The 26,891-nt window shown below is 41.9% G+C and overlaps 1 protein-coding gene across 1 annotated transcript in view; it reads right to left on the bottom strand.

The window, feature by feature from the left end:
• Window positions 1–26,891, bottom strand: part of Pura (Puratrophin-1-like) — a 559,794-nt gene that overhangs the window by 45,111 nt on the left and 487,792 nt on the right. Inside the window, exon 14 of the mRNA XM_080273930.1 lies at window positions 12,606–12,785. Within this exon, the coding sequence (XP_080130056.1) occupies window positions 12,606–12,785 (180 nt within the window). The remainder of the gene's footprint in view (window positions 1–12,605; window positions 12,786–26,891) is intronic.

Below are 26,891 nucleotides of genomic sequence, written 5' to 3'. Positions count from 1 at the left end.
TTTCATTGCGGCTTAAAAAAGCATTATTGTTGTTATAATATATCGTTCCTCTCCCTCCCTCCCCACCTCTCTGGTATGCGATGAACTCCACCCAGCCAAACTAATCGTATCTGAAGCCTTCCCAGGATCCCTAACATTACATTCCTGAGAACATCCACTTCCTAGAGGCTCTACCTTGCATATCTCTTCTTCCTCCTCCCATTTCACATTCTACACTGTCCACTTTAACTTGCCCTAAAATTGTTTTCTCTCCGCCTTGAGCACTATGCTGTAACAAAGAGACAACATAAATATTGCACAGGTCACGAATAAGCGCTATGGACACATAATACTGTTTTACTCTGCCACTGAATTTCATGAAATTATCAACAAAAAATCGAACATTTCCAACCTTTAAGTAGACGAACCAAGTCATCACTAACCCCCTTCAATGACTTTTTTTCTAAGTTTCTTCCTAGCTCCCGATTATTTTATTTTATTTAGATTTTTTTTTCAACCAGAAGGGTTAGGCAGTTATCACTAGATACTAATCTTTCTACTAGGACACTCTCAAGCCAAGCCTTTCTGGTAACTGTGTAAAAAAAAAGTCACCTGATCAAAAGGGTTAACTACTGCCCAGTGTTTGATAATAATAAATTGATAATTCGATAATACAATACAATAAAGTAACTCAATGTCGGACTAATGGATGATGGGTCTCTCATAAGCTGAACAAAATCACGTGTATGTATGTATGTAATAAAAAAGATGGGGTTTATTTTACAATTACTGGACGGTGATACACAACAAACCATATCTCCGTTGACAAATGGGTCTTCCTAACACTTCCTATCCGATAAATATGACAGTACACCTTCATATCATGTTGTATGTGCTCTCTAATCTTTTTAATACTGACAAAGTTTGCATTAGTAACATACAAAAGGATATGAAGCAGTATAATATAAAACAAATCACTGGCAAGATGCTGGGAAATCTCCAAAGCCAATAGCAATACATTTCAAAATAAGACAAAGAAGCGCCCAGAGTAGACTGTAACCTGCTAAAGAGTGAATGTGGTAATGGCAGTGTGTGTGGGTTGAAATGAACACTCTGTCTGTCTGTCTGTCTGTCTCTCTCTCTCTCTCTCTCTCTCTCTCTCTCTCTCTCTCTCTTTCACCACCTCGACCCTCTGCATTTGGCCACATCATCTAAGGAGAGAGAGAGTTCCAACACACTTCCTCGTACCAGGACGCACATTTCCAAACTTCAACCCACTTCAGCACCGCACGTCAAGTTCTCTCTTTCTAGGATGATCACACTTATATAATCATGATCTAAACATAACTAATTTAATATAATATGAATCTAGTCAAACCTAACCCCCGAAATTGTAATCTTACTTGATCGATATTAGATCAAGGAGAAAAAAGTGGCCGACTATCCCTTCCCTGGATGACTGCACTATTTTACTTAACATTACCCTAACCTTACCTAATCCAATTCACTAATGTAATTACCCTCACCTAACTGAATTTAATCTAATTTAGCCAAACCTAAAAATTTAATCTAACTTAATCAATCCTAGATCATCCGGGGAAAGAAAAAGTAGCTCTCTTGACTACAGCTTGAGATCAGAAACGGTGGATGGTTAGGACGTCACACTGTTATGTACCTAGTTTATTCTATTTTACTAACTGACGGCCTTCTACTGTGACTAACATTTCAGATCTAATACGTTTAGAATTATAAAGGAATGAACACGAAAACAAGTGTAAAACAAGGATTATGAACAGACTTAGGAACCTTATTCAGCATCATCATTATTCTACTATACTCGTACATGAGACGAGGCGGACAGGATGCTGAAAAAGGGTTAAAAAATTTTTTCACGTTGCCCACACGGGGTGCGGGCCACATTCCGTATTTACTTACCTTCCTTAGCTTCGGTTGTGAGTAACATTCACTTTCAATGATTTATCCTCACTCATACAGCTATCTTATATTTAACAACGAAACTAAGATATTTATATAAAAAAAAAAACTGCGAAATACAAAACTATTTCTGCTAACAGTAGACTATGGAAGCCTGTTCATCCTTCAGATTGGTTAACCTCTCTCTTGGTCGGAACAACTCTAGTATTCACTTCCAACTAAAGCCAGTCGATTTAATTTTGCAGAGGATGAGTAAAAGGCGCTGGTATGAGTTCAGATCCTTGATAAATCAGAACTCAGATCCCCCTGGCTGATGGCATTTAGTCTTTCCACGTGAATTAATGTAGTCCCCATCAGTCGCGCTCTTAAATTCCATCTCACTCACTCTTATCTACTTTTTCTCATCTGCCTCATGGATAAAGCCACTTCCAAATAACTCCTGCCTCCATGACACATGCTTTTCTGTTTAGTACAACTCCTGTTTATATATATATATATATATATATATATATATACACAACCATCAGCAAATTTCTTAAACTGCACCCCAAACACCATCACCCATTTTTTAATGCCACCAACCTCACAGATACAAACTTTTCTACCTATACCCTGCCTCATATGTACGTTTTTTATAGCTCTTTCACTTCACCTTAACTAGATTTTCGTCCTTCTCCTCCTTACTTAACGTAGCTAAGTGACAGAATTAGATAATACTACAGCCCCTTAACTATATATCCTTTCATTGCACTTCTTCGTGAACAGAATCATATTCAAGCATTATTCTATTGTTATCGCAGACTATTCATTATGGAGAGATGGAAAGTTTAGGCCAAGAGAAGATGAAAACAGTGCAGTAACTCCTGCCTCACAGAACAAAGTTTTCCATAACATTCCTGCCTCAGCAGGGGCGGATCCAATTCTAGGTAAAAGTTTTCCATTATTTCTTTACGCACTGATATCAAAGCTTTTCAGTAACATCACATGCATTAAAAAAAAAAGGTCAAAATGCATTGTCTATTTCTTTCAGTAATTCTGTTTACCAATTGTGGGTACGTGTTAATGTTTTAAATAATGATTAATTATTCCCTTATATGACACATTATGAGACATGAGAGAGTCCAGGCCCCCACGACCACCTTTGCATCGGTCACTGGCCACAAAAACAGACATCCGTAACGCGTTCCTCACTCATACATAAAGGCTGTTCAGTCCATCTCCTGCTTGACCGATGCAAATTACCAAGTCGTCTCTCTAACTCTACACCTGCTGTCCGAGTCAGTACAAGATTCAGGAGATACTGACTTGTTTTTTTTTCTTCTTCTCTGATATATATATATATATATATATATATATATATATATATATATATATATATATATAGCAGAAGAATAAAAAAAGCAACAAGTCAGTATCTCCTGAATCTTGTACTGACTCTGAGCTCAAGACAACACAAGACAAAGCCACAACAAATACAGGCCCTATATATAGCACAGTTCTCTGGCAGCTGTGCTAGATATACCTCAATAGACCGGCACTGGCTAGCAGGTAGTGGCGTGGGATGCTATCCATATCTCGTGGAATATAACCATGGCAAGTACTCTCCCCGTGCGCTGAGTAAAATAATCTTATGGAAGCAATAACATTATTTAAACAAGAAGCAGTGCCAAGGCACAGCAAACCCGTCCCCGGCAGTCATTTTAGTACTGACGTATAAACACAACAGGATATCTAGTTAAAGATGTCACATTATCAAATTTGGAGTGAATCGGGTGAAAACTGACGATTTTATGCCTATCTGAAATTTTATGTCCGATCCACCTGACACTGACCCCATTACCGCTAACTGGGAGGGGGGGGTGACCCCCCTGATGTAATGAGGCATGCTGCAGGATGCAGATTTGAAAGATGCACCTTTAGGTCTTGGTTTCATGTCGACATGACGAATCTGAAAGAAGTTATGGCGATTTTTTTTTTTTTTTTTTTATAAGGCCTGGGGTCCAAATTTAATCAGGTGATTAGATGGTCATAGCCTATTATCGCTGTAATTTTAATCAAAATCGCACAAGTAGTTTTCGCGTAAAGTTGTTAACAGACAAACAAACTGACAGACAGGCAGGCAGGCAGACAGACAGACAGACAAACAAACAAAAACAAACAGACAATCCGAGTGAAAACAATACGCATCCCCGAGCTCCTCAGGGGCGGGGACGGATAAAAACATCCTGCTATTTGTTAGGTGAGATGGAAATAGTAGGTGAGTGGCGATGTGTAGTTGACGAGGAGGAAGTAGCAGGTATGATGTGCTGAGGAGGAAGTAGGTGATACCGGTAAGTGGTGTGGTGTGGTGTGGTGTGGCGATAAAGAAGTAGCAGGTGAGAGTTGTGATATGTGTGGTGTGGTGTAATGTGGCTTGGAGGAAGTAGCAGTTGAATGGTGTGTCGCAGTGAGGAAGATAAAGCAGATGAATGATGTGATGTGGAGTGAGGTGGTGTGGCGAGAAGTAGCAGATGTGAGGTGTGATGTGGTGTTGTATCATGTGATCTGGAGGAAGTAGCAGGTGAGTGGTGTGGTGCAGTGAGGAAGAGAGAGCAGACGAGTGACGTACTGTAGTGTGGTGCGGTATGGCGTGGTGTGGTGTGACTAGAAGGAAAATGCAGGTGAGTGGCGTGGTGTGGTGTGGCTAGGAGGAAGTAGCAGGTGAATGGTGTTGTGTGGTGGTCCACGTGACACACTTTGCCGGCCACCATCATCACCATGACCGTCCCCTCCGGCCATGACAGCCTGCGGTCACGGCGCCACCACTGAGACAGCTCGGCCCGGCGCCACCAAGAAAGTGTACAGGCATCACAAAAAGTATCACTACCCTCTCTGGACTTTACATTACTGCATAAATCCATTTTTATTCTCTACTGCAATCATTGTCCATAATAAAAGGATAAACATTACTGATAAGAGAATAATAAAAAGTCCTATTCGAAAAATGAACGGGTAAGGAGGAAGCGACTGGAAGCTTCTGAAGTCAAAGGGGACGAGGCCCTAAATACACTACTGCATAACGACGAATATTAACCTGTTATTATAACAGACTTGAACAGGTTTTGGAGAGGTGCCCGACAGCCTCTTAAGTCCACGGGAACGCAAACTTAAAATTAACCATTATTATCCTCTCATATCGTGTCACAATTTGTTTATTCTAACTGCCTCCACCTGATATTATTCCTTATAGGGAAGGTCTTATGTACCTGCAGAGAAGAAACTGTACCCTTTTTACTCTAACCTGGCCTAAAATTCCAATGACTTCTCAAATACAGAGTTATAATAACAAAGTAGCACTAGAACATGATGCAGGTCACAAAGACGTGCCATGGAAAGGATGTGGAAGTACAGTGTTGTTTTTTTTCTGCCACTGATCTACGTGAAATATGATGCAAGAGAACGAAAACCTGGGCCAAGTCAGTGGAAAATAGATATAGTGTTGACTATACCTAAGACCCTTACTTCGATGTCTTCCCAGAGTTGAAGAAAATCGTCCAGGATAGTAAGAATAAAAAGAAATCATAAAGAACTGTGAATGCCACACCCAACCTCTTACAGTAGTTTGAAAATTTCTCAAGCTATGCAAAATCGTCTGGAGGTGGCAAGAATGAAATTTATGTATAAAAAAGAGCAGCGTTGTTTGTTTGTTTGTCCTTCAATCATGCCCAAACCAAGGTCCAGAGACCCCCAGACCCGTGTACATATATTTTGAATCAGGGTGACCCAAGGATGGTTTCAGAGGGGGTCAAAATTCAGATCTAGGTCATCTGATGTCACCGGTAGTGTTCGCCATTAAGCTCGGGACGCCGGGCACCCCTGCAGCCCAATTTTTGGCATAAAGACTCACATGACCTTCGGTTTGGGCACAAGTTATGTGAGGTTGACCTCCGAGGTCATTTGAGGTCACCGGTAATACACGCTCGAACGACTCGACCCAGCAGCCCAATTTTTGGCACGGAGACACATGACTTCCAGTTCGGACACAGGCTTTGTGAGGTTGACTTTCGAGGTCATTTGATGTCACCAGTCGGAGGTCATCTGAGGTCACTAGTAATAGTAAACAAGTGCGCACAAATACTGTGCGTTAGTCTGCGAAAGCTGAAAAAGAAAGTTGTTGGACGTCTTTTAATCCCTCTTCAAAAGCACAGAGGTACATGGTCTTTCTGAGTAAAAAGAAAGATTGAACTAGAACAAATAGGATTAGAGGGTTCGCCTTTTTGGTCCGGGCAACGCCGGGTATCCCTCCAAGTAATACATGAAAGGACTGATGAGATTATTATTACTGTGGTCAACTTCGGCAGCAGTATGACACACTCGAGGTGCCAATTACAAGGCTGACTTACGAGGGTGATTTGTGAGGGGCTTTCACCTCTCTCTCTCTCTCTCTCTCTCTCTCACACACACACACACACACACACACACACACACGGTATATGTACATATACATACATACATACATATATATATATATATATATATATATATATATATATATATTACTCTTCCCAACGAATTTATTGAGCTTATGTGTGACCTCTGACAGTGAAAGTTGTTAAGTAAGACATTTTTCAACAAGACGGTACGGTACAGTGAAAGGCATGCAAATTCGAACACTATGGTACTGTTGAATGAGGTAAAATAAACATGTAGGTAAAGGTGGAATATATCAACATGGAGAACAATGAATGAGGTTTTACAACGATGAAGATACAAGAATGAAATGTAAGTGAATAAGGCTGTGGTGATTAAAAAAAAAAAAAAAAGTCATGGAGGGATATGCGGGGAAGGGCGGGAAATGGATAAGTAAGAATGAGTGAAAATGTGAACGGAGAGAAACAGGGAGGTGACAATATCGTGGAAGGAATAATGGAAAGGCAGACTGTTGGAGAATATCAAAATGAATGAAGGAAATGGATGAAGAGAAAAAGTCGGTAAGCTGATGCAAGAATGAAGACAGTGAGAGAGAGAGAGAGAGAGAGAGAGAGAGAGAGAGAGAGAGAGAGAGAGATAATGGAAGGAATAAGAGAATAAATGCAGGGGAGGAGGGAGGTGAGGTACTAAGGAAGGAACGAAGGATGAGTGCATGAAAGAATGAAGAAAATGAATGCATGAGAAGATGGGGGTGAGATGATGAAGGAAGGGAATGCAGGGGAGGAGGGGGGTGAGCTAATGAAGGAATCAGAAAACGACATGCAGGGAAGGAGGGAGGTGACTCGATACGAAGCGAGAAATGTGGGATGGGCGTCTGTTTGCGAAGGGTGGAGTGTAGGGGAGAGAAAAACATACAGTGTAGAGAAAGAAGTGATGGCAGGAGGAGAATGGTGGTGGTGGTGGTGGTGGTGGTGGTGGTGGTGGTGGTGGCGGTGGCGGCGACAATGATGATGATGATGAGGAGGAAGAGGAGGAGGAGGAGGAGGAGGAGGAGGAAAAGAAGAAAGAAAATAAACATGTGATGGTTAGACACACACAGGAGGCTTCAAGGAAACGAAAGAGGAGGAGGAGCTATGGCCATGAAATCGGATGCTCACAAAATATTAAGTTCATATCGAAGTAAAGGGAAGGGAACGAATAAAAAAAAAAATATCAGTCAAGACTGGAAAGATACAGTATATGGGCGAAAGGGGGACGATGGATGAATGGATGCGTGAATGGATGGAGGGACTGACAGCTGCATAAATGGATGGAATTAACAACGATAGCATGACTAACAGGTGGAGTCAGAGGCAGGTGGATACGAAGAAACAATGGATGGGTGATGATGATGATGATGATGATGATGACGACATGAGGGTGGTTAGAGGGCGTGACGTGAGCTGTGTGTGCTGCTGCCTCCCCCATCACAGTAATGAAAGAGGGATAGGACAAGATAAACAATTGGAATGATTGACTGAGACTGACTGAATGAATGAATACATGAATGAATGATGGAAGGAAAGAGGAATTGATGGGAAGGACAGGATGGATGACAGGATGGATATATGAAAGGAAGGAAGGAAGGTCGATGGTCACTGGGTTTCATTAATGTGATGGGCGAGGCAGCAGCACACACAGCCCACGTCACGCCCTCTGACCACCCTCATGTCGTCGTCATCATCATCATCATCATCATCATCATCATCATCATCATGTCTTCCCTACCTTCCTTTCCATTAACTCAGTTCTCTCATTTCCCTTTTCTTTTACTCTGTTACCCTTCCTTAACTCCTCCCTCTTCTCTCCCGCCATCATCGTCCTTTCCATTAGCTCTAGTTTTCCCTTTTCTCCTTCCCTTTATCCCAACCTCCTCTACCTCTCCTAGGTCTCTTCTTCATTCATGTTTTTTCCCTTTACTCTCTCTCTCTCTCTCCTTTCATATGCTGTCTCCAACCCTCTCTCTCGCCTGCTTGTCCTCTCCTCCCGGTACCCTTCTCTTCCCCCTGCCTTCCACCCTCATGTTGTCCTATCAAGTTCCTTCCCCTCCGTCTCCACTCCTGTCTGCATCCTCCCTCATCTCTCCTGCCAGCCTTCCTCGCTTCATTATTTCTGCCTTCCTCCCTCACCCTCTTATTCATTTCTGCAACCTTCCCTCTCCTTCCCTTTCTTCTTCAAAAATCATGGCTCCCTATAGCTCATCACTCCCTCCTGCCTCCCTCTCTTTCTTTGCTACTGTCCTGGGGTTTTGCAAATGAAATGAGATATGCAAAATATACTAGCCCTGAAATGGGACAAGATTCAATTTGTATATCACTTCAATATGGTGTTACTTATGACGCTAGTCGCAGGCACAGACACTAATGGAATACAGCTTTCGAAGTTTTGCAATACACACACACACACACACACACACACACACACACACACACTGGCAACAGGATATTAACCCTTTCGGTGGCCAGGGCATACTCAAAGACTATACTTTTTCTATGCTACTGCCAACGACCTCATTCAGCTGAAAAAGTTAATACGCTCGCAGGCTGACTCGCTGAGACATGAATACAGTCTTCTGGAGTTAGCTGCAATAGAATATTAGAAATGTCCCGACCATTAGAATGTTTAAATATGTACTAGAACTTTCCTCCCTTAAAACTTCTCACCGGCACCCTGATGAAAGTTAGGGAAGAGGGGAAGGATACCTGACCCGCGTAACCAAAACACCTATTGAGGATGACGGGAGGAAAAGCTGATAGGATGCATAAATTTCTTTGTTCCTTCGTTAGGGGGTCCCGCCGGCGACCGTACGTTTCCTAGGACGGTCTAATGGAAGGGGCGGAGACGTGTCCCTTTGTTTCCCATGCCAGTACGGTGTTTTGGCCGTCCGCAGAGGTCGGAGTTATGGCCCAGAGGAAGGGTGGTGAACGCTGGGTAATTGAGAGGTGTTTCCCTACAGGTTATACAGTGACGGGAGAAAGCTTTTGAGGAACTGGCGATGGTGTCTGGTCAGGGAATTGTCCTCCACCTTAACTTTGACCCTTCCACTCTCTCTCTCTCTCTCTCTCTCTCTTAATAATAAGTCGAAGAGGGTTGTGAACGCTGGGTACCTGAGAGGTGTTTCCTATGATGGGAGAAAGCTTTGAGGAATTACTGGTGCTGTCTGCTAGATGGATGCAGGGGATCTTAAATTGTGCGCGACTGTCTGCCTTAATGGTCAATCAACAGCCATAAATCCAAGTCTTTTTCATCGTCGTTATCTTCTATACGTCAAGTCATGGTTAAGGGTTATGATGGCATGGTAATGAGGAGATGCTTCCCTACCACACATACAACGGTGGCAGAAAGTTTGGTGCCTGGAATGGAAAGAGTCATTTTATATACTCATGTTCGGCCATAAATCTAACGTCTTTAATCTTCCTCCTATTTTCATTATTATTATTATTATTATTTTTTTAAACTTAGCGGTGGCGTCTGGGACGGAGAATGTCCTTTTATATTCTAGGCTGCGAAGAGCTCGAAGGTACCGTATGTGGAACTGTCTGGCTCAATGACCCTCGCGCAGTCAATAGGCAGAAATCTAACCCATTCTTCTTCTTCTTCTCCAAATCAGAGTTCAGGAAGGAGGGTGAACTCCGGGTATTTGGGATGTTTCCATACCACCTTCATACTGTTTTCCTTGTATAAAAGTCATTACATCATCGACACGGTGTGCATCAGTAAAACCCAGGAGGATAATAAGGAGAAAAGTTCAGAATAAATCACCGAGGAAAAGGTGTTACGAAAGCTAAACCAAAGCGAATACAGCCTCAAGTGCGTACCACTGGATGGAATGGGTTATTATACAGTGAATATGATGGTCACACCCATGCCGCCTCCCCCTTCCCCCCCACCTTCGTCTTTATATACAGGGATGGATTGAACGTGATGTTTTAGGCCCTGTTAGCACGACTCGGCCCCACAACACACTCACACCTTGGTAACGGAGGACCATGTTGGAATACCTCACACCAAGTCACCATTAACTCCACCAATTCGATGACGTGTTTATAATTTTATACTTTTTATCTCCAGACGATTTTTATTCAAGATGGCAACCTTGCAGCAAAAGGATTAATGATGGCTATCACTAACTCCTCCAATTCGCAATGTCTCTCCTAAGCTGAATAAAATAGTCTTATTACAAGAATAAATTGCGTAGGACGATATCGTGTTGAAGGAGGTAACAGCTTCACTGGGATGACATTAATTTTATTCTTGGATTCTCCATACGATTTTATTCAACTATGGGGGTACTTTTCGGATAGGAAGGAAAAATACAACTTTCACTAAACCCTTCACGCGTCCCACCAAGTCACCATTAACCTCTCCTTTCCGATTTATGCATTTCTTATTTTATCCTCGATGTCTCAAGAGTTCTACTGAACATAAAAGACACCTTCGGACAGGAGAGGACAGATTCATCCTTCATTAACTACTTCACCTCAAGGATGCTCTTCTTAGCTGAGAAAATCGTCTAGTGGGTGTAAATCTGAAATTAATGTCACAAAACTATAAGAGCTTAGGGAAAATAAGTGAAGAAATCTCACACGGAGTACTGTCATCTCCTAAAGCATCTTTACTACGACAAGGACATTTTTTTTTCCATTCTGTAATGTCTCGGCGATTCTGAACCGGCTTTGGAGAGACTGTTCTAAATGAAGGTGTTTGATATAGCCTTCATTACTAGAGATCTTTCCTCAACTACATGAAACCGTCAGGAAATAGCATGAATACGATAAAAACAACAACTGCGAACTGGAAGGTGTTACGAATATTATTATACGTGCATATAAACCTCACACGCAGTACAGACAAACAGTTATGATTATTGTACAAAATCAGGAACTTCCCATCATTCTGTATTTATAATAACTAAAATCTCGTTAGACATAATAACATTGACATTTTTCTTCGTCGATTTTCTTCCTTACTCAGTTTCTTTTCTTTCTCCTCTTCCTACAGCCAACATCTTACACAATTCAACTGCTTCATTGCCTCTACTTTACCGTACTTTCTTACTTGCCTTTCTCTCTTCCTCCTCTATTTCTCAATTGCCTCACACTTTATTCCCCCCTTCTCCCATACCTAACTCCTCTTTTCCTTGCTCACTTGCCTTGCAGTCTCGTTTTTTCTCCCAGTCTCATTTAGCACACCTCCACCACCCACGCTTTTCTTCCTAATACACTTTCTCACTTGTCCAACTCTCTCTCTCTCTCTCTCTCTCTCTCTCTCTCTCTCTCTCTCTCTCTCTCCTACATCCAACATTTTGCAGACCCTTTCTATCCATTATTTTCGTAATTTACTCTCCCATATCCCTCACACCCTTTTCATTATATCCCTCCTATATGCAACATTTGACACAACTCTACTTCCTTCCCTTGTCCTTCACTGAAAGTCACCTCCCAATTCTCTAATTCTCCCACTGTCCCCCTTCTTCCCTCCTCACTTGCTTCACATCCCCTTTATTCCCTCTCTTACTCCCACACTCAACACAACTCCTCTCAGTCCCCGCCAAATGGTCGCCTCGGATGTCTCCAGCAAGGGTGTGTGTGTGTTTGAGATGATGCGGGCGCTCACATCCGCTGCCCCCCCCCCCCATTTCCCCTCCCAGTCTCTACTCCCCTTTCATGCCCCTCCCATGCCCCTCCCCCACCGTGCTCCCAGGAAAGATGATCTACGACTGGAAGGGGCAGACACAAACAGACGAAACCTTCCCTCACGTAAGACAACCTGGTTTTGACTGGTTAAATGGGGTTGCTAGGTGGATTAATTTCTTACACTGAATAGTTCTGGGAGTTCATAAAACGTGGGAGTAGGAATTTACTTGTCATATATGAAATAATCTAAATTCTTCTAAGAACTCCCAAGCAGCAAAGATACAACGTAGACCTTTTGGTCCCTGAAAACACACACACACACACACACACACACACACCTTATGGTTGTGTATGTCATGCAAAGAACACATACCGGTCTCTGATAAAAATAAGTCATCCTGAACCTCGCTTCACAAGAATACGTCCCCAGCCCCTAGACCCACTTCACGAGATTAATGGCACTAGACTCACCCACGTGGACTCACATTACGAAAATAAGACTCCTAACACTTCACGAAAAAACGGTCCCTAGACTAACCTTTCACCATCAGAGACCGGGAATTCAACCCCTAAACCCATGCACCACAGTAGAGCTCTAACACTGACCTTATCGAGGAGGTGGTAGCACTTTGCGGTGTCCTCGAGGCGGTCCCTGGTGTGGTGGAGCCTGTCTGTGAACTGTGTGAGGTGGAGGTGCAGCGCCCCAGCCAGCTCCCTCACGCTGGCCTCAGTCTCACCCGCCGCTGAAGCCTCCTGCAGCAGTGTTCCGCCCTTCTCCAGGTGTCGCTGCAATGGAAGACAAGTACAGTGAACGGAGATTGTCCTTCATTTCTTCACTACCGAATGTCTTTTCATCATTATCTTGATCTTTTTACTTATCGAAGGATGGGGTGAGTTAGGCTATTTAAAAAAAAGTACGAAAGCAGAAGAAATGTGAAGAGAATCGTCAGGCGTTAGGAAGAATGAAATAGGACATACCCAGATGCTGAAAGAGGGTTCATCTCTACATGGTCAAACACATATTTATATTCAGGATAAAGCCTGAAAACTATTCAGCCTGGGATGACCCCTGACCATCATCTGATCATAGAAATAATTCAATATAATTATACAGCTTAATCAACATTCTTACCATATTTCCCTCTAGCAAATTAGCGAGCAGCATCTACAAACACAAGCACAAAACTGGCAAGCCTATCACTGAGGCCTTCGGCAGTCTCATTTTCACTCAAATGACACAAGAAGATACATACTCATAACTTCAACCGGAGAATTTTTGGTTCCATTCTACTGACACAAGACGATGCACTTGCTGACAGAAAAACTTACCCACTTCATAATGATAAATAACGAGACAGTGAGCAATGGCTTCTGAAACTCAGCGATGCTCTCGCCGAACGTTATCAAAAATTTTCAGAGTATTCAATAAGTATCATACGTGACTGACTGATTAACATACACAAACATTCAAGTCCAAAAACGTTACTACGAAACCCACACGCTCTTCCGAAAATCATTAACACATTGAGCTTCCTAACCTCTTACCCAGAAAACTGGAGAGCAAATATGAGGAGGACACGCACTATTTTGCTCCAAAGGTACTAACCAGGTCAAAACCACCGGTGTGAAGAAAAAGATAGTCAACGGACGCGAAGGTTCAGCTACGGACATAAATGACAATTCACTTTCGCGCCCACTGGTGCTATATTTGGAAACCAGCATTTTTTTTTTTATAAGATTCTATAACGTTTTCATGACTCTTAGACCTAAAAGCGGAACTATATTATTTTTTAGCAACTGTACGTCAACAATTCGTTTGAATTTCTGGCTCTCCGACCAAATGAAACAATATATTCACTGTATTACCGATTAGTTTAGCATGTCCCATCAAGTACGGTCACGGTTAAGACGGTGTAAATAAAATACAAATAGCAACTGCATAAATAAGTATCTTTCTAGCGTTTGGTGAATACTTCGCTGGAACGTCGAAACATCCAAGATATGTATTAATTTGTATAAAATGTGTTAAGCAAGAAAAAACTCGGGCGATGGTTGTTTAGAAGAGTGTACAGCTGGCTCAGCAGTTCCCTTCCACTCTCCTGAAACTGCGCACAAATAATGAGATCTTGTTAAAGTAATCGACAATATAATCGAGTCTGTTGGAATCTCTCTTCTATAGTCAGGAATCCCAGACGTGTAAAGGAATTATTGTATTGGCCCTGACTGTACAATAAAAACTCTAACCAAAGGGAGCAAGTAGTCAGTTTATTTCTTGTGTGTCTGTCAGTCTGTATGTATGTATGTCTTCATCTCTCTACCTATTTATCGTGCGATCTCCACACTTATCTCCTTTCTCAGTAACAACCCCTCTTCCCACACCCAGTATAAAAAAAAAAAAAAAATCATCAACGGAGGCGGGGCTAAGTAGTGGGCGGAGAAGAGATGAAGGTGAAGAATAACAGTCTCCGTTGAACCACCCATCGCCCCGTGTTCCCGATACACACCAAGACCACAGAGGCACTACTGTATACACAAGTCCACTCTGTCTGTCCTCTCCTTGCTCCACCTAGCCAGTCTACGTTTTCCACTATGCTCTGTTCCACCTCACCAGATTACAACCTACATTCTGAGTGCTCCACTCCACCTTACTCCATACAGATGCTCTACTCCACCTCACCAAACTAGTTACATCATTCTGGATGTTCCACTTCCCCCCACGTAACCTCTTCTCTCTATATTTCTTGCTACGCTATCCTTGAAATTATTCTCTTTTTCTCTTTTTTCGAGATCCACATCCTCTCTTCACTACACTTTTCTCTTTCTTCCTACAACTCATAAGCCTCAGTTCAAAGCAAATCTGTTCTCATCTCGGTGCTATGGTTTTATATATATATATATATATATATATATATATATATATATATATATATATATATATATATATATATATATATATATATATATATATGTTTTCCCCTCCACCAACCGCGTCACATTACCTTCTAATGTCATGTCTTTTTCTGTATTTCATTCTTGCAACAGGCAGCTGATTATGTTAAGCTCAGGAGGGAGTTTCTTTGGTGATGGGAAAACAAACTCAGCAAAAAAAAAAAAAGAAAGAAAGAAAGGATATTCAAGATATTCTGACTTGGTCTGATCGTCCATAATTTATTGTTTTTTACTTGAGTGTCGGGCAAAACTAGATGTCGCGAGTCCGGGAGCAAAATGTCGAGCATCAAGTTAATCGTTATCAATGGAACTCAAACTTGGTACAACGTGAGGCAAGATTACACTGATTTGCCCCCCCCCCCCACACACACACACGACACGACTAAGGCCTCCCTGCTCTATCATGATTATCCTACCTCAGTTTCACAAAAAAACATGCGTAGGGTGTTGGGTCCAGAAACGAGAACAGAAAAGCAGAAAACAGAACTATGCACAAGGATCCTAATTAGCTAAGTCACGGATTCAATCACTCACGATTCAAACCTACAAAATTTTGGCTTCAGCAAAAAGGCACGCTCGCGTCTTTGTCGGCAGAAAGTCACATATTCATCCACTAACCATTTATATCAACAACATCTTGGCTCTAACAGAGTAAGCACGCGCCACTGTCTACAAAAAACCACTCGTAGCTGGCTGAGGAGTGGCCTTTGTGGCAGGTAGGATTGGACACACGGTCAAGCCAGGTGGTGACCCAGGGCTAGGCTAGTGTGACGGACGTGACCGGCTCTACCTGATCCACTGTAACACGAACACACACTCTCAGTTTCGGTTTTTCGTTAATGACCGAACTTAATTTCAGATACTATTTATGGAAAGCTTTAATCTAGTTGCGTTTCATTTCAAGAATCAATAAAATAATTCATCGTAAGCTGAAACAACACAGTAAGCTATTTATTCCCATCCAGAGCGTTAATTACAATAGTACTGTCATTATGAGTGCCCAAAGTTTCTCTGAAACGTAGTAAAATAAACTACAGCCGATCTCATATGCAATCACGGTAAATCACAGCCAAAGGTTAAAGTTTCTCTTACTGTACGCAATGATTACTGAACTGTGCGTAACAATTATTTGCACCATTCCCTTAGACTTTAATTGTGCACGGACACTAAATGGCAGAAACGAGTCAGTATTTAACAGCAATAAAATAACTGCTGTCGGGCGGGGTTTGTTGTGCCTGGAACCACTTGTTGGGTCTATTTCGGTGCCGTGAACTGCTACTGTGTTTCTTGTGACGATGCAAGCTTTGGCCCGAACTGGACATAAATGTCTTAAAAGTGATAAGTCGAGCCGAAACTGCTGTAACTTCATAATAAACAAAATATGTGGGTATAATTTCCACCGTGTTATTGACCCAAGATGACGCACAGCATGATGCAACTTCATACATCCTACGCGAGCCTTGCTTGTTCCTGTTTGTTCACAGACCTCCACCCCGGTGACTCCCCTCCCCCACGGTCTCAACTGGCCCCCCCCCCCCAAAGCCTCCATCTGCCTTTATTTTCCACCCCTCTACCTTCATTTCCCACATCCTGCATGAGCTTCTCTTGTTTTTCCATGTTCACTCATCCCTTCCTCCTCGACGACTCCCCCCTCCCCCCACCCAGTTTCTACTTCCCCTCCACCTCCACCTCCCACAACTTACTCGAGCCTCTCTCGTTCTTATTTGTTCACTCACTTCGATTACTTTCCTACACCCCCACCTCAATCATCCTCCACTTCTCGTCCCACCTTCCACTCCCCCACCCACAAGTCTCAACTTCTTACAACCTACACCAGCACCACTTGTTCCTGCCTATTCACGCACCTCTTCCACCCCGATGACTCCCTGCACCCCCACGCCTCCACACCTCCCCCAGCATCCACTTCTTACCACTCACACCCCCTTATTAGTGCTAAGGAAATTATAATCATTAAAGCGTTTCGACTGCTCTCTCTCTCTCTCTCTCTCTCTCTCTCTCTCTCGGCAGAACACCAGCTTCACTGTGACGATTTTACAGGGAAGAATCACATCTCAAGTTGTGTACATATCCCTTTAATAGTCAATATCTTATTATTTTCTTTTTTACTTGTGGTTGGGCGCATGGCAAACTTCGTATCCAAGGCTGCTATACTTATATACCTTTCATGGGAAGAAGTACGCCTCATGAGCATGTAAATATCCCTTGAACCTGTGTCATTACTTCTTGGGGGGCGAGGAAGGAACGCTGGGCGGTCACGACTGCCTGTCTACTGCCCAGCCGATGAATTTTACTATTAAACTTATGATCAATTCTTATAATTCGTTTTCTTTTTTCCTTTTTTTTTTAATGTACAAGGAAAGGAGATCGTTGATTCCTCACATATCTACTGTCCTACATATGGGGATAAAACTGAGTTACGAGTGGGATTTGATTGTGAGTTAGTGGGTCCGGGCCCAGCCAGCGGCCATATGCATCATAAACACATTCACCAATCGTAAGCAAACAAACATGCCGTAACGGTGATAACACACTTTTTCCCACAACGACCCAGTGACCCCCGAGCCAGTGCGAGCCACAGCTTACGTAATGGAAATTTATGGGCTTAAAAATCTGCTGCTTGAGAGGGATTTCGTTAAGAGACTGGTATTACGTCAGCGTAAGATGAGAAAGATGGATGGGAGAGGAAAAAGGACGGCGGGGGTTGGTCACGAGACTGCAAGCTGAGGAACGGCAGGTGGAAAGGTGACTAGGTGGCTCGGTCGGAGTGGTACTGGGCTCATGTTCGAAGGACGTTCTGTCGTGTGTTCGAATCCCCTGACTGTCACTGAGTTTGCGGTGTGGATGTTATAAGCTAGCGCTAGGACGCAATACTCAGATAACCAAGCCCACACCAAAACACTATCTACTCTCTTCACTGACTGTCTTGCATTTGCCCAACTTTCCTAACATCCTTATTATAATCAGTCTACAACAACAAAAACATCTACTACTACTACTACTTACTATTACTACTACTACTACTACTACTACCACTACCACCACCACCACCACCACCACCATTATTGTATATTACTATATGTTTCACCGGTGAGCTTGTGCATTATATCTGTCCTCTCCTCCTCCTAACCCCACCACGACTTTCTGCAGGCTGAGAGCTTTCACATGCAAGACGTGTGTGTGAAGAGCATCACCGTCACGACGCGGGATAATACGTCTTGTTCAGTGAGTTACTTTTGGTGGTGCCGACGGTGTGACGGATGCAAATGTAGCACACTAGGCATCTCTCCTTTCCTTGTTGTCCCTCTATATGGAGTGAAAGGAATACACACGGCGCTCATGCTGTGGCAGTGTGTGTGTTGTGCAATGTACTGTGAGAAAGCTTAACTGTAGACATTCTATTATAGACAAAACATAATGCGACTTAACTGAACAAATCGACTTACGACTCAGCTTTCTATGACTCACTGTCAGCCGACTACAATCGTTTGATGTTAGTTGGAATAGAATACTCATTTTTTCCGACCATGATGGTTAACAACTCGACTCACTATCACCATGCACAGGTCAAGGCTGCAGCATTGTGCAAAGACGCCAGGGATGTGCGGAAGCTGATGCAGTTGCAACAGAGAGGGTGATGGGTTAGGTCTTGTATGATCAGTCCAAATCTCAAAATATAACACAGTTACGAATGTTAGATTAAAACCATGGCACAGTGCCTATGGGTTTGCAGAAACGCACAGACTAACCAACTTAATGCTTAATCCCTGCTATGGTTTTCTATACACTGATTTAACTAACCTAACCAAGTATAACTTCAGTCAGTGCTAAGAACAAAATGTACTGTATGCTGCACCAACGTACATAATCAGTTATGAGAAATTACTGAATAAATTCCATAATGTCTTGACCAACTTCATTAACCTCAGACTCAGTCACTGAAGGAGGAGACAGCAAAGTCTTAACCCAGCTCTGAGAAAGGTGGTATGGGTAGTGGTTGCAGCAAGGGTGGGGTAGCATATGATGGAGAGCCACAATTACTCCAAACTCGTTCTCCCTCAGCCACTGCCCCTCCAAAATCCAGCCTGACGCAGTGGTGGTATATCGCATGCACAACCATCATTTGCCAATGGTTATCTGGAACCAGCACGCACTCCCCCTGTTGTATCACACACAAACTCGTACATTTTAGTTGTGGTGTGATCTGACTGACTATACGTGACAACTTGTGCAGTGGATATCAAAAACTTCGTTACAATACCGTCTTCTCCACCTCTTGCTACTAATGGATTTTTGCATTCAGCTTATATCTGACTTCTCGCAAGTAATGGCGAACGTTTTCAACGCGAAAACTTTAAGGTTAGCAAAATCATCATAAATGGGGGAAGTGTCCTATCTCTTAACTATGAGGTGTGCACTTCCTCCACAAGGGCCGTCCGCAACACTACCACCATGCCTCCAGCCACCACCTCTTCTGAGATTCGTTTACTCACCCTCATCGCCGCTGCTCGAGCACAAACTAATCATGATAATTACATATTGGTCCATTAACCTCTTCTTTACTCTACCGTTGTTTATAATTCTTGCAACTGTCTGATTATTTTATTCGGTTTGTTGTCTTTCTTACAGTAGGGGCTAGAAACACTTCAATCTGCCCTTCAGTAAATGAAGTCCCGTTTATTTTGCTACATCCGAGTACTTCCTTCAAATACAGTTATATTCATGAAGAAAGTCTTCTCACAGTGAAGGGGTTGGAGGATGCAAGAATAATGCAAGAAACAGGTGCTGCAAGAATACAACAAACACGTGCAGCAAGGAAACAACAAACACGTGCAGCAAGGAAACATCAAATATGTGCTGGAAGAATAAACACACAAGCTGCAAGAATACAAGAAACACAGGCTGCAAGCTTAGAACAACAAACAGGCGCAGCATGAGTTAAACAAGAAACACGTCATCGTACTGAAGGGGTTAACACCCAGCAGCACGGTTAGCTCCCCAGCAGAGAGAGGGAACAAAAGTGTGGGGGTGTGGGGTGGGTGGGGGGGTCCAGTGAGCGCAGGAGCAACGACCGGTCTATGTTGTGGTTTTAGCAGCAATTTCATATCTCGACTGCACCGACTATGACTAGACCGCCACAAAAACACAACGGAAGGACGGGGAGAGGAAGTCCAGAGTCTAGCACGATACGAAGCTCGCCAACGACAAGATGCACTGCATATTTTGGCAGAGAATTATCGTCATAACTGACAAGAGAAGCTGCAGTCCTATATCTCGGCTATAGGTGGTGGTCATTGTAGGCCCATTACTTTTTCAGAGTAAAATGAAATGTGTGGTATATAATGGATACAAATTACTCCAGGAATCATCACCACCATCATCATACATACCAGTAGCAAACAATACTGTAGAGGAGAGTTGCCTCGTGTGTGGTACATTAAGACTTACATATATGCTCTACTATGCTCAGTAAAAAAAGTCTGGGAGTATTGTAGTTTTTGTCCAGTACTGATGAGATGTTAGGAACTCCGATAATCCACAATCTTTGTGAAGCTTATCATCATCATCATCATCAACATCTATACCAGCAACAATCTAAGGTAACCTGGGCTATAGCCACTATGATCAGCATCACACGACAACGAACGTAGTGAGGGTATGATGAAGATGGGACTCGCCAGAAATTACTAAGCACTGAAAGCTTTAAGGATACATAATCTTTCTATAAGAGTCAACATCATCAGTATCCCAAGGAGCAATAGTATATCTGGCCTGCAGTGACTTACCACACCAACACAAAGGAGGGGACAGGTTTCTAGTGTGGAGTGGGTTTAAGACTCTTAGTAAAGTGATCTATCTCAGTTCAACATTCTAGGTTTGGTATTTCTTGAACTCAGTATATCAGCATACTGAAATTATGTTTGTAAATGTTTTCCAGAACTGATCGTAATTTGCGGAAGATTAGCAAATAATAATCCTACCACAAAATTCATCATCATCCAAGCCTTACAGTAGCCCTCAGATGCTATTCTAATCAGTATTCGTCTTCCAGTGTGTTCCCTAAAATGTGTGGAATTTTAACAGTTAAATATTTTAGCAGAAAACTCATCATTAACATCATCGTCGTCCTAGTCCCGACAATATAACACATAAAGGAATCAGAAACACGAACATGGATACACAAATTCTGGAGAAAGCTATTATCAGGTTACCCAAGTGAAATGTCTCATTAATCTCTTCACTCATCACTCACGCTTTCGAAACTCATAACCCTGCAGAGATATTTGGAGTTCTGTTCCCTTGCTGCATTCTCCCTCTCTTTTCCTCGTTTTTCTGTTCTACCCCCTTTCTAATTCTTGCAATCTCCGTTCTCTCTTTCTCTCTTGCACAACATTCATTTCACTTCCTGTTTCAGTGTGTGTTTTTTTTTTTTTTCTCAGACGTAACTTTTCATCTCTCTCTCTCTCTCTCAATTATTCTTCGTATTCCTTTTATTTTGCCGTATCTCTCTTCTGTGTTCTTATTTCGGCGTTTTCCTATTCCCCCTTCCCCCCCCCCCGTCTCAATCCTTCTTCTAACAAGTATTCCTTCATTTTGCTGTATCTCCCTTCTCTCTTCCCATTCCTCCCCCCCCCCCCGGTTTTTCTGACGTGTGTAAACTCGATTAAAAAAAAAAAAACTATCTTTACTAAGGTGATCAATGGTTTCACAAAGAGCGTTTTTGCAATTCGTGTTTTCTTTTTTTTTTCCTCTTTGAAGAAAATGTCTCAGTCCACCTTGTCCTTCCTATTTTACATAAAATTCTTCTTTACGATTCATACAAAAACAGCAGGTGACAATTTACAGTAGAATATTTTCAAAAAGATTCGTTCACAGGTTCAAAATGGAGAGACGTTAGGTTGTAGAGAAAATTTTTGATCAATTGTACACGTACGCGCACGCGCACGCACACACACACACACACACACACACACACACACACACACACACACACACACACACACACACACACACACACACACACACACACTTCCCTTTCCTCCCCCTTATCTACTCTACTTCCTTCTCCTTAGCACCCCACACAAGCCAACAACCCCTCCACCCTCCTTGAACCCCCCCTGCCCCGTCAACCCCCCCTGAGACTGTCTGGGAGTTATCGTGGTGCAGTAAATCCGCTGATAATCTTAGGGTTGGAATAAGGAGGGAGACAGGCGCTCACTAAATTTCACAAGAGGATAAAGAAGAGTATTAAAAAATATAATTCTGCATATTCGCTTTGGTCCAGCTGACCTTCGTTTCGTTTTTAGTCACATTATTATCAGCAACATAGTTTTTAAGCGAAGATATGCTGTACACGGACTAGGTATTTCCTTCCCTAATTCCCATATTGATAATATGCATAATCTTCTCGAAGGGATTTTTGTGAACATTAATAGGACGTGGATTAATTACAATCTTACCAAATTTCTATGCTATTAATATCCATAACCTTTCAGAAGGGCTTTTATATCAATATATACGAGTATATACATATTATATCAATATATATCCATATACTGTACAGTATATATATGAGGAAAGTTATTTTTTCCGATTCCATGGTTATCCTATGTAAAATCTTCAAGGCCGATCACTTTTATGCGATGATGATTACACGGTGATATTTATTTCATCCCCATGCAATATACATCCATTATTATAATTATTATTATTAATTATTATTAATTTAGTATTATTGTTATTATTAGAATAAAAAGTCTCTCCTCTTCCTAGAACCTAGGATCCTAAACGTCCTTTGTATACTGCAGCAATGAAAGTAGCGTTGAGATGATGATTGTCATTACTCTGCAAAGTCACGCAAATCAATCAATAAAGTAAACAGTTCATACAATCTCCCATCTAGCTTTTATAAAAGGCAGGCTCAGGGTACTACTCCACCTCATCGCTTTCGGGAAACCACACAAAAAATATGCTCGTCTCTGAAACAAGATGAATCTACTCCATCGGCAAACCTGGACGGACACATCTTGAAATACGACCCTTTGTTGTGCCTTCACACTTGCGGATCTAAATTTGGTTACAACACATAAATGGTCATCGTGGGGTGTTTATCTCGTCCATTCTTTTCTTTCTTTTCCTTTTTTTAACCAAAATCTATTTAATATACTAGCTTCGTGGCAAACATGGCGACCGCTATCAGCAAAACCTCTTGATTCGGTCAGGCTTGGGAGGGGGTCGCCCTTAAGGACTGTATTGTCGCTGGCATGAGAAATCTTCGTAACATCTTTCCTTAGAGAATTATTCTGCGTATTACAGCTTAATGTTCTCTTGTATGTTGTATATACAGGAAGATAATGACGTGCAATGTGCAAAATATCTCGAAGCCTACGGCCCTACGAGTCTGACAGCAAAGCAAGATTGCACAGCCCCAGCATTCTTGTTGGGTGTGATCACGCAAACTAAATTAAGCATTTTTTTTTTTTACCTCCTAGGCAGAGGGGGTCTCTCATAATGCTAGCTAAAATCTCCTGGAAGTGGCCAGGATAAACTCTTGGGGATATCAAACAAAAACTCCTCTGGCTAAAGCAAACGTATTTAATTTATTCAACGTAGCAAAAAGCCAGATACATGAGAGCGGTACGTGCTTACTTCCTTGTGTTAAAAGTATACCCACACAAAGAAATCATGTTTACTAAGGAGATATAATAGCTTCAGCCCGACATGGACCCTCTTGCTACTCTTGTGAAGCTTTAGGCTATATTCTAAGCCAGGATCTGTTCTACCTGTCCAAGCAACTTCGTAAAAAATGGCTCAACTTTTCTCTCGTATACGCCACAGGACAGTTTTGTCTAGATAACTAAAGCCCAAGCAACCCGCGTGTGACGACTGAACTCAGTGGCCGGCACAGGGATATGTGGAGAAGGGGTTACAGCCAAGGGAATCCTACCTGAGAGGGAGAAGGAAAATGGAGATGATGATGCTCTCTCTCTCTCTCTCTCTTATAAACAGGAGTAATTAGAGCGTCAATAATTAACTGAGTGCACAGCTTGTTATCGTTAAAGCATCTTCCTTTCCACCCGACGTCTTGATGGAAGAATCCAAGTCTCGTGAGAAGGAAAATATTACTCAATAAAGGTTCTCTCTCTCTCTCATATATTATATATATATATATATATATATATATATATATATATATATATATATATATATATACACTACACACACACACACACACACACACACACACACACACACACATTTTTACATACATACATACTGAGAGAGAGAGAGAGAGAGAGAGAGAGAGAGAGAGAGAGAAACAGATACAGGTATACTGTACATACAGTATATTGCCGATAATTTTCAAAGGTGTCAATTTATGGACACTCGTACTATTTCTTTTGCTTTGTTTTCGATTTCTGCTCCAGTGTGTGGACCCCATCTATACCATTCATAATAACGAGAATATTACGACGATGACAATGAAGCTGCTGATAACGATGATGATGATGATGACAAACCGTTCCCGAGCGAGGCGTGGAGACCCGCAACTGACCTTATCTGACCTGACCCGTGACCTGGCTGGCTGGTGTTGGAAAAACGGGTCAGAATGAACAATGAAGACGAGTTATGTAATTCTTTAATCCACCCACCTGTTCTCTTACGTAAAAAGAAAGTGGTGGGGATGGCTTATCAGATTTCGATCAGTTTAGTGCACTTCCAGTGGGCAATAATAGGCCTACCAGTAACTTCAGATGATAATGGCTCACGTATAATAATATTTTAATAATAATAATAATAATAATAATAATAATAACAATAATAATAATAATAACAATAATAACAATAATAATAATAATAATAATAATAATAATAATAATAATAATCATAATAATAGCAATTATAATATTAGCTTAATTAATTATATTAGCTTAATTAAAATCACGAGGAAACTTAATATCTTTCATAAACGTAGCCAGGTGAACCGTCCAAGCATAATAATGTATGAACCATAAACCAAGTAACATACATTAGTATGTATATACTGTACGTGCGGGCGCCAGCATGAACTTACCCTCCTTTGGTCACGCCATTAGGGTTGGCTATGAGAACTGTTGTTATTTCATCATCACCATCATACAGACGTTATCACAAGACACTCGTATTTTGGAATTCTTAACCCCTTCAGACGCATGAAATCACAACCACGTATATTAATTTTAGTGCCGGGAACTATGCAAACAGAAGAATTAAACCCACATACTGAATCTGTAAATTAGTAAGATCAAACACTCCTGCACGGCCTGGATCTTCTTGGAGTACATCGCAAAGAAGATGGTGCAATGCAGCTATAAAGCCTCCAAATCCCACGGAAATACTCCTCATCCTGATTCTCATTCCCAATTAAAGATGAGGGTCTAGCAGTCAATAAAGCTCCCCAACCCTGAGAATTTCTTAGATCTTGGATAATACAGGTCGAGGATCACTGGGGGATTCACATGCTACACTATACCCTTTTAACTCAAACCTGGCCTAAAATCACCATCTCTCTACCTTGAATGCTGAGATTTAACAAGAAACTGACACTAGATTATGATGCTAGTCACAAAGAAGTGCTGTGGAAAGTATGCAGAGCGGTAGCATTGTCTCTTTCTGCCACATAGCTTCGTGAAACAAGCTGCAAAAGAAAGGAAATCCAGGCCATGTTAGAGTAAAAAGAGAAGAGTGATTGTATTCTACTTGGTATCCCAGGCTTCGTATAATCTTCTCCTCAGCGATTTATTTGCCATATTACTCTTTCACACTTAACCTGTATGTTATTTATGCCTTTTGAATATCGACAGAGTATCTATCAGTATTATACATGAGGATATTTAAGGCGTACTGATATCTTCTTAATACCGTCCAGGAGGAGATGTTAAGTCGTCACCGAAATCAACGAGAAAACGAAGAGAGACCACACACACGAAGACGTAAGAGATCTGAGGTGATGAGACTAATTCACCCCAGGCCAGAAAGGAACTGCCAAGGGTCATGACCATTTGGCTACGGGCAGGAAAAAAGAGAGAGAGAGAAGAAAGAACAGAAAATTGAAAAAGGCAGAGTGAGTGAAAGAGAGAGAGAGAGAGAGAGAGAGAGAGAGAGAGAGAGAGAGAGAGAGAGAGAGAGAGAGAGAGAGAGAGAGAGAGAGAGAGACAGACAGACAGAGACAGAGAGACAGAGAGAGAGAGAGAGAGACTGTAAAACCGCCACTTAACACCCACAGTAGCTACTCTCCTCACACTCCACTTAACATCATATTTACAGAAAAATATCCACATCATATTGGTTGTAACTTCAGACCTCCTGGCTGGGTGTCCCTCTATTAAATACTTAGAGGGGCTGTGTGTGTGTGTGTGTGTGTGTGTGTGTGTGTGTGTGTGTGTGTGTGTGTGTGTGTGTGTGTGTGTGTGTGTGTGTGTGCCCAAAATTTGAAAAATGTCGTTTACTGGGAGCAATACTATGGTACTGTATTTGAAATGATGGTAAAGATAACGTTTGATGTTTGTGATCGAGATGACGGGTCTTAGAAAGTGACTAACCTCTATACTACGATGATCTCTTGCAAGCTTTATTCTTATCACCACCCAGATGCTTAACCAGAGAGGCGTCTGGCAGAGAAAGATGTAGAAGCAACTTCAATAAACCCCTGTTGTTGTGAAGTCTCCCAAAGGCTTAATAAAAATCTCCAGAAAGTAAATAAAAATAATGAAAAAAATATATATAAAAAAGAAAAAATATATGTCCGGGTTGTGAAGGTGTTACAATAGTTACTTAGCTTACAAAGAATCATGACTATCACCTTTTTTTTCAGCGATTCACAGCAGGTCAAAGGTCTCTCCCAGCCTTTCTCCACTGTGACCTATTGGTTGTTAGCCTGTTCCG

The sequence above is a fragment of the Coenobita brevimanus genome, chromosome 6 (genome assembly GCF_032717465.1).
Source record: "Coenobita brevimanus isolate Jiangsu-jjx chromosome 6, ASM3271746v2, whole genome shotgun sequence".
Taxonomy (NCBI): domain Eukaryota; kingdom Metazoa; phylum Arthropoda; class Malacostraca; order Decapoda; family Coenobitidae; genus Coenobita; species Coenobita brevimanus.
Note: the sequence above shows the minus strand (reverse complement) of the source record. Positions and strands in the feature narration are given on the sequence as shown.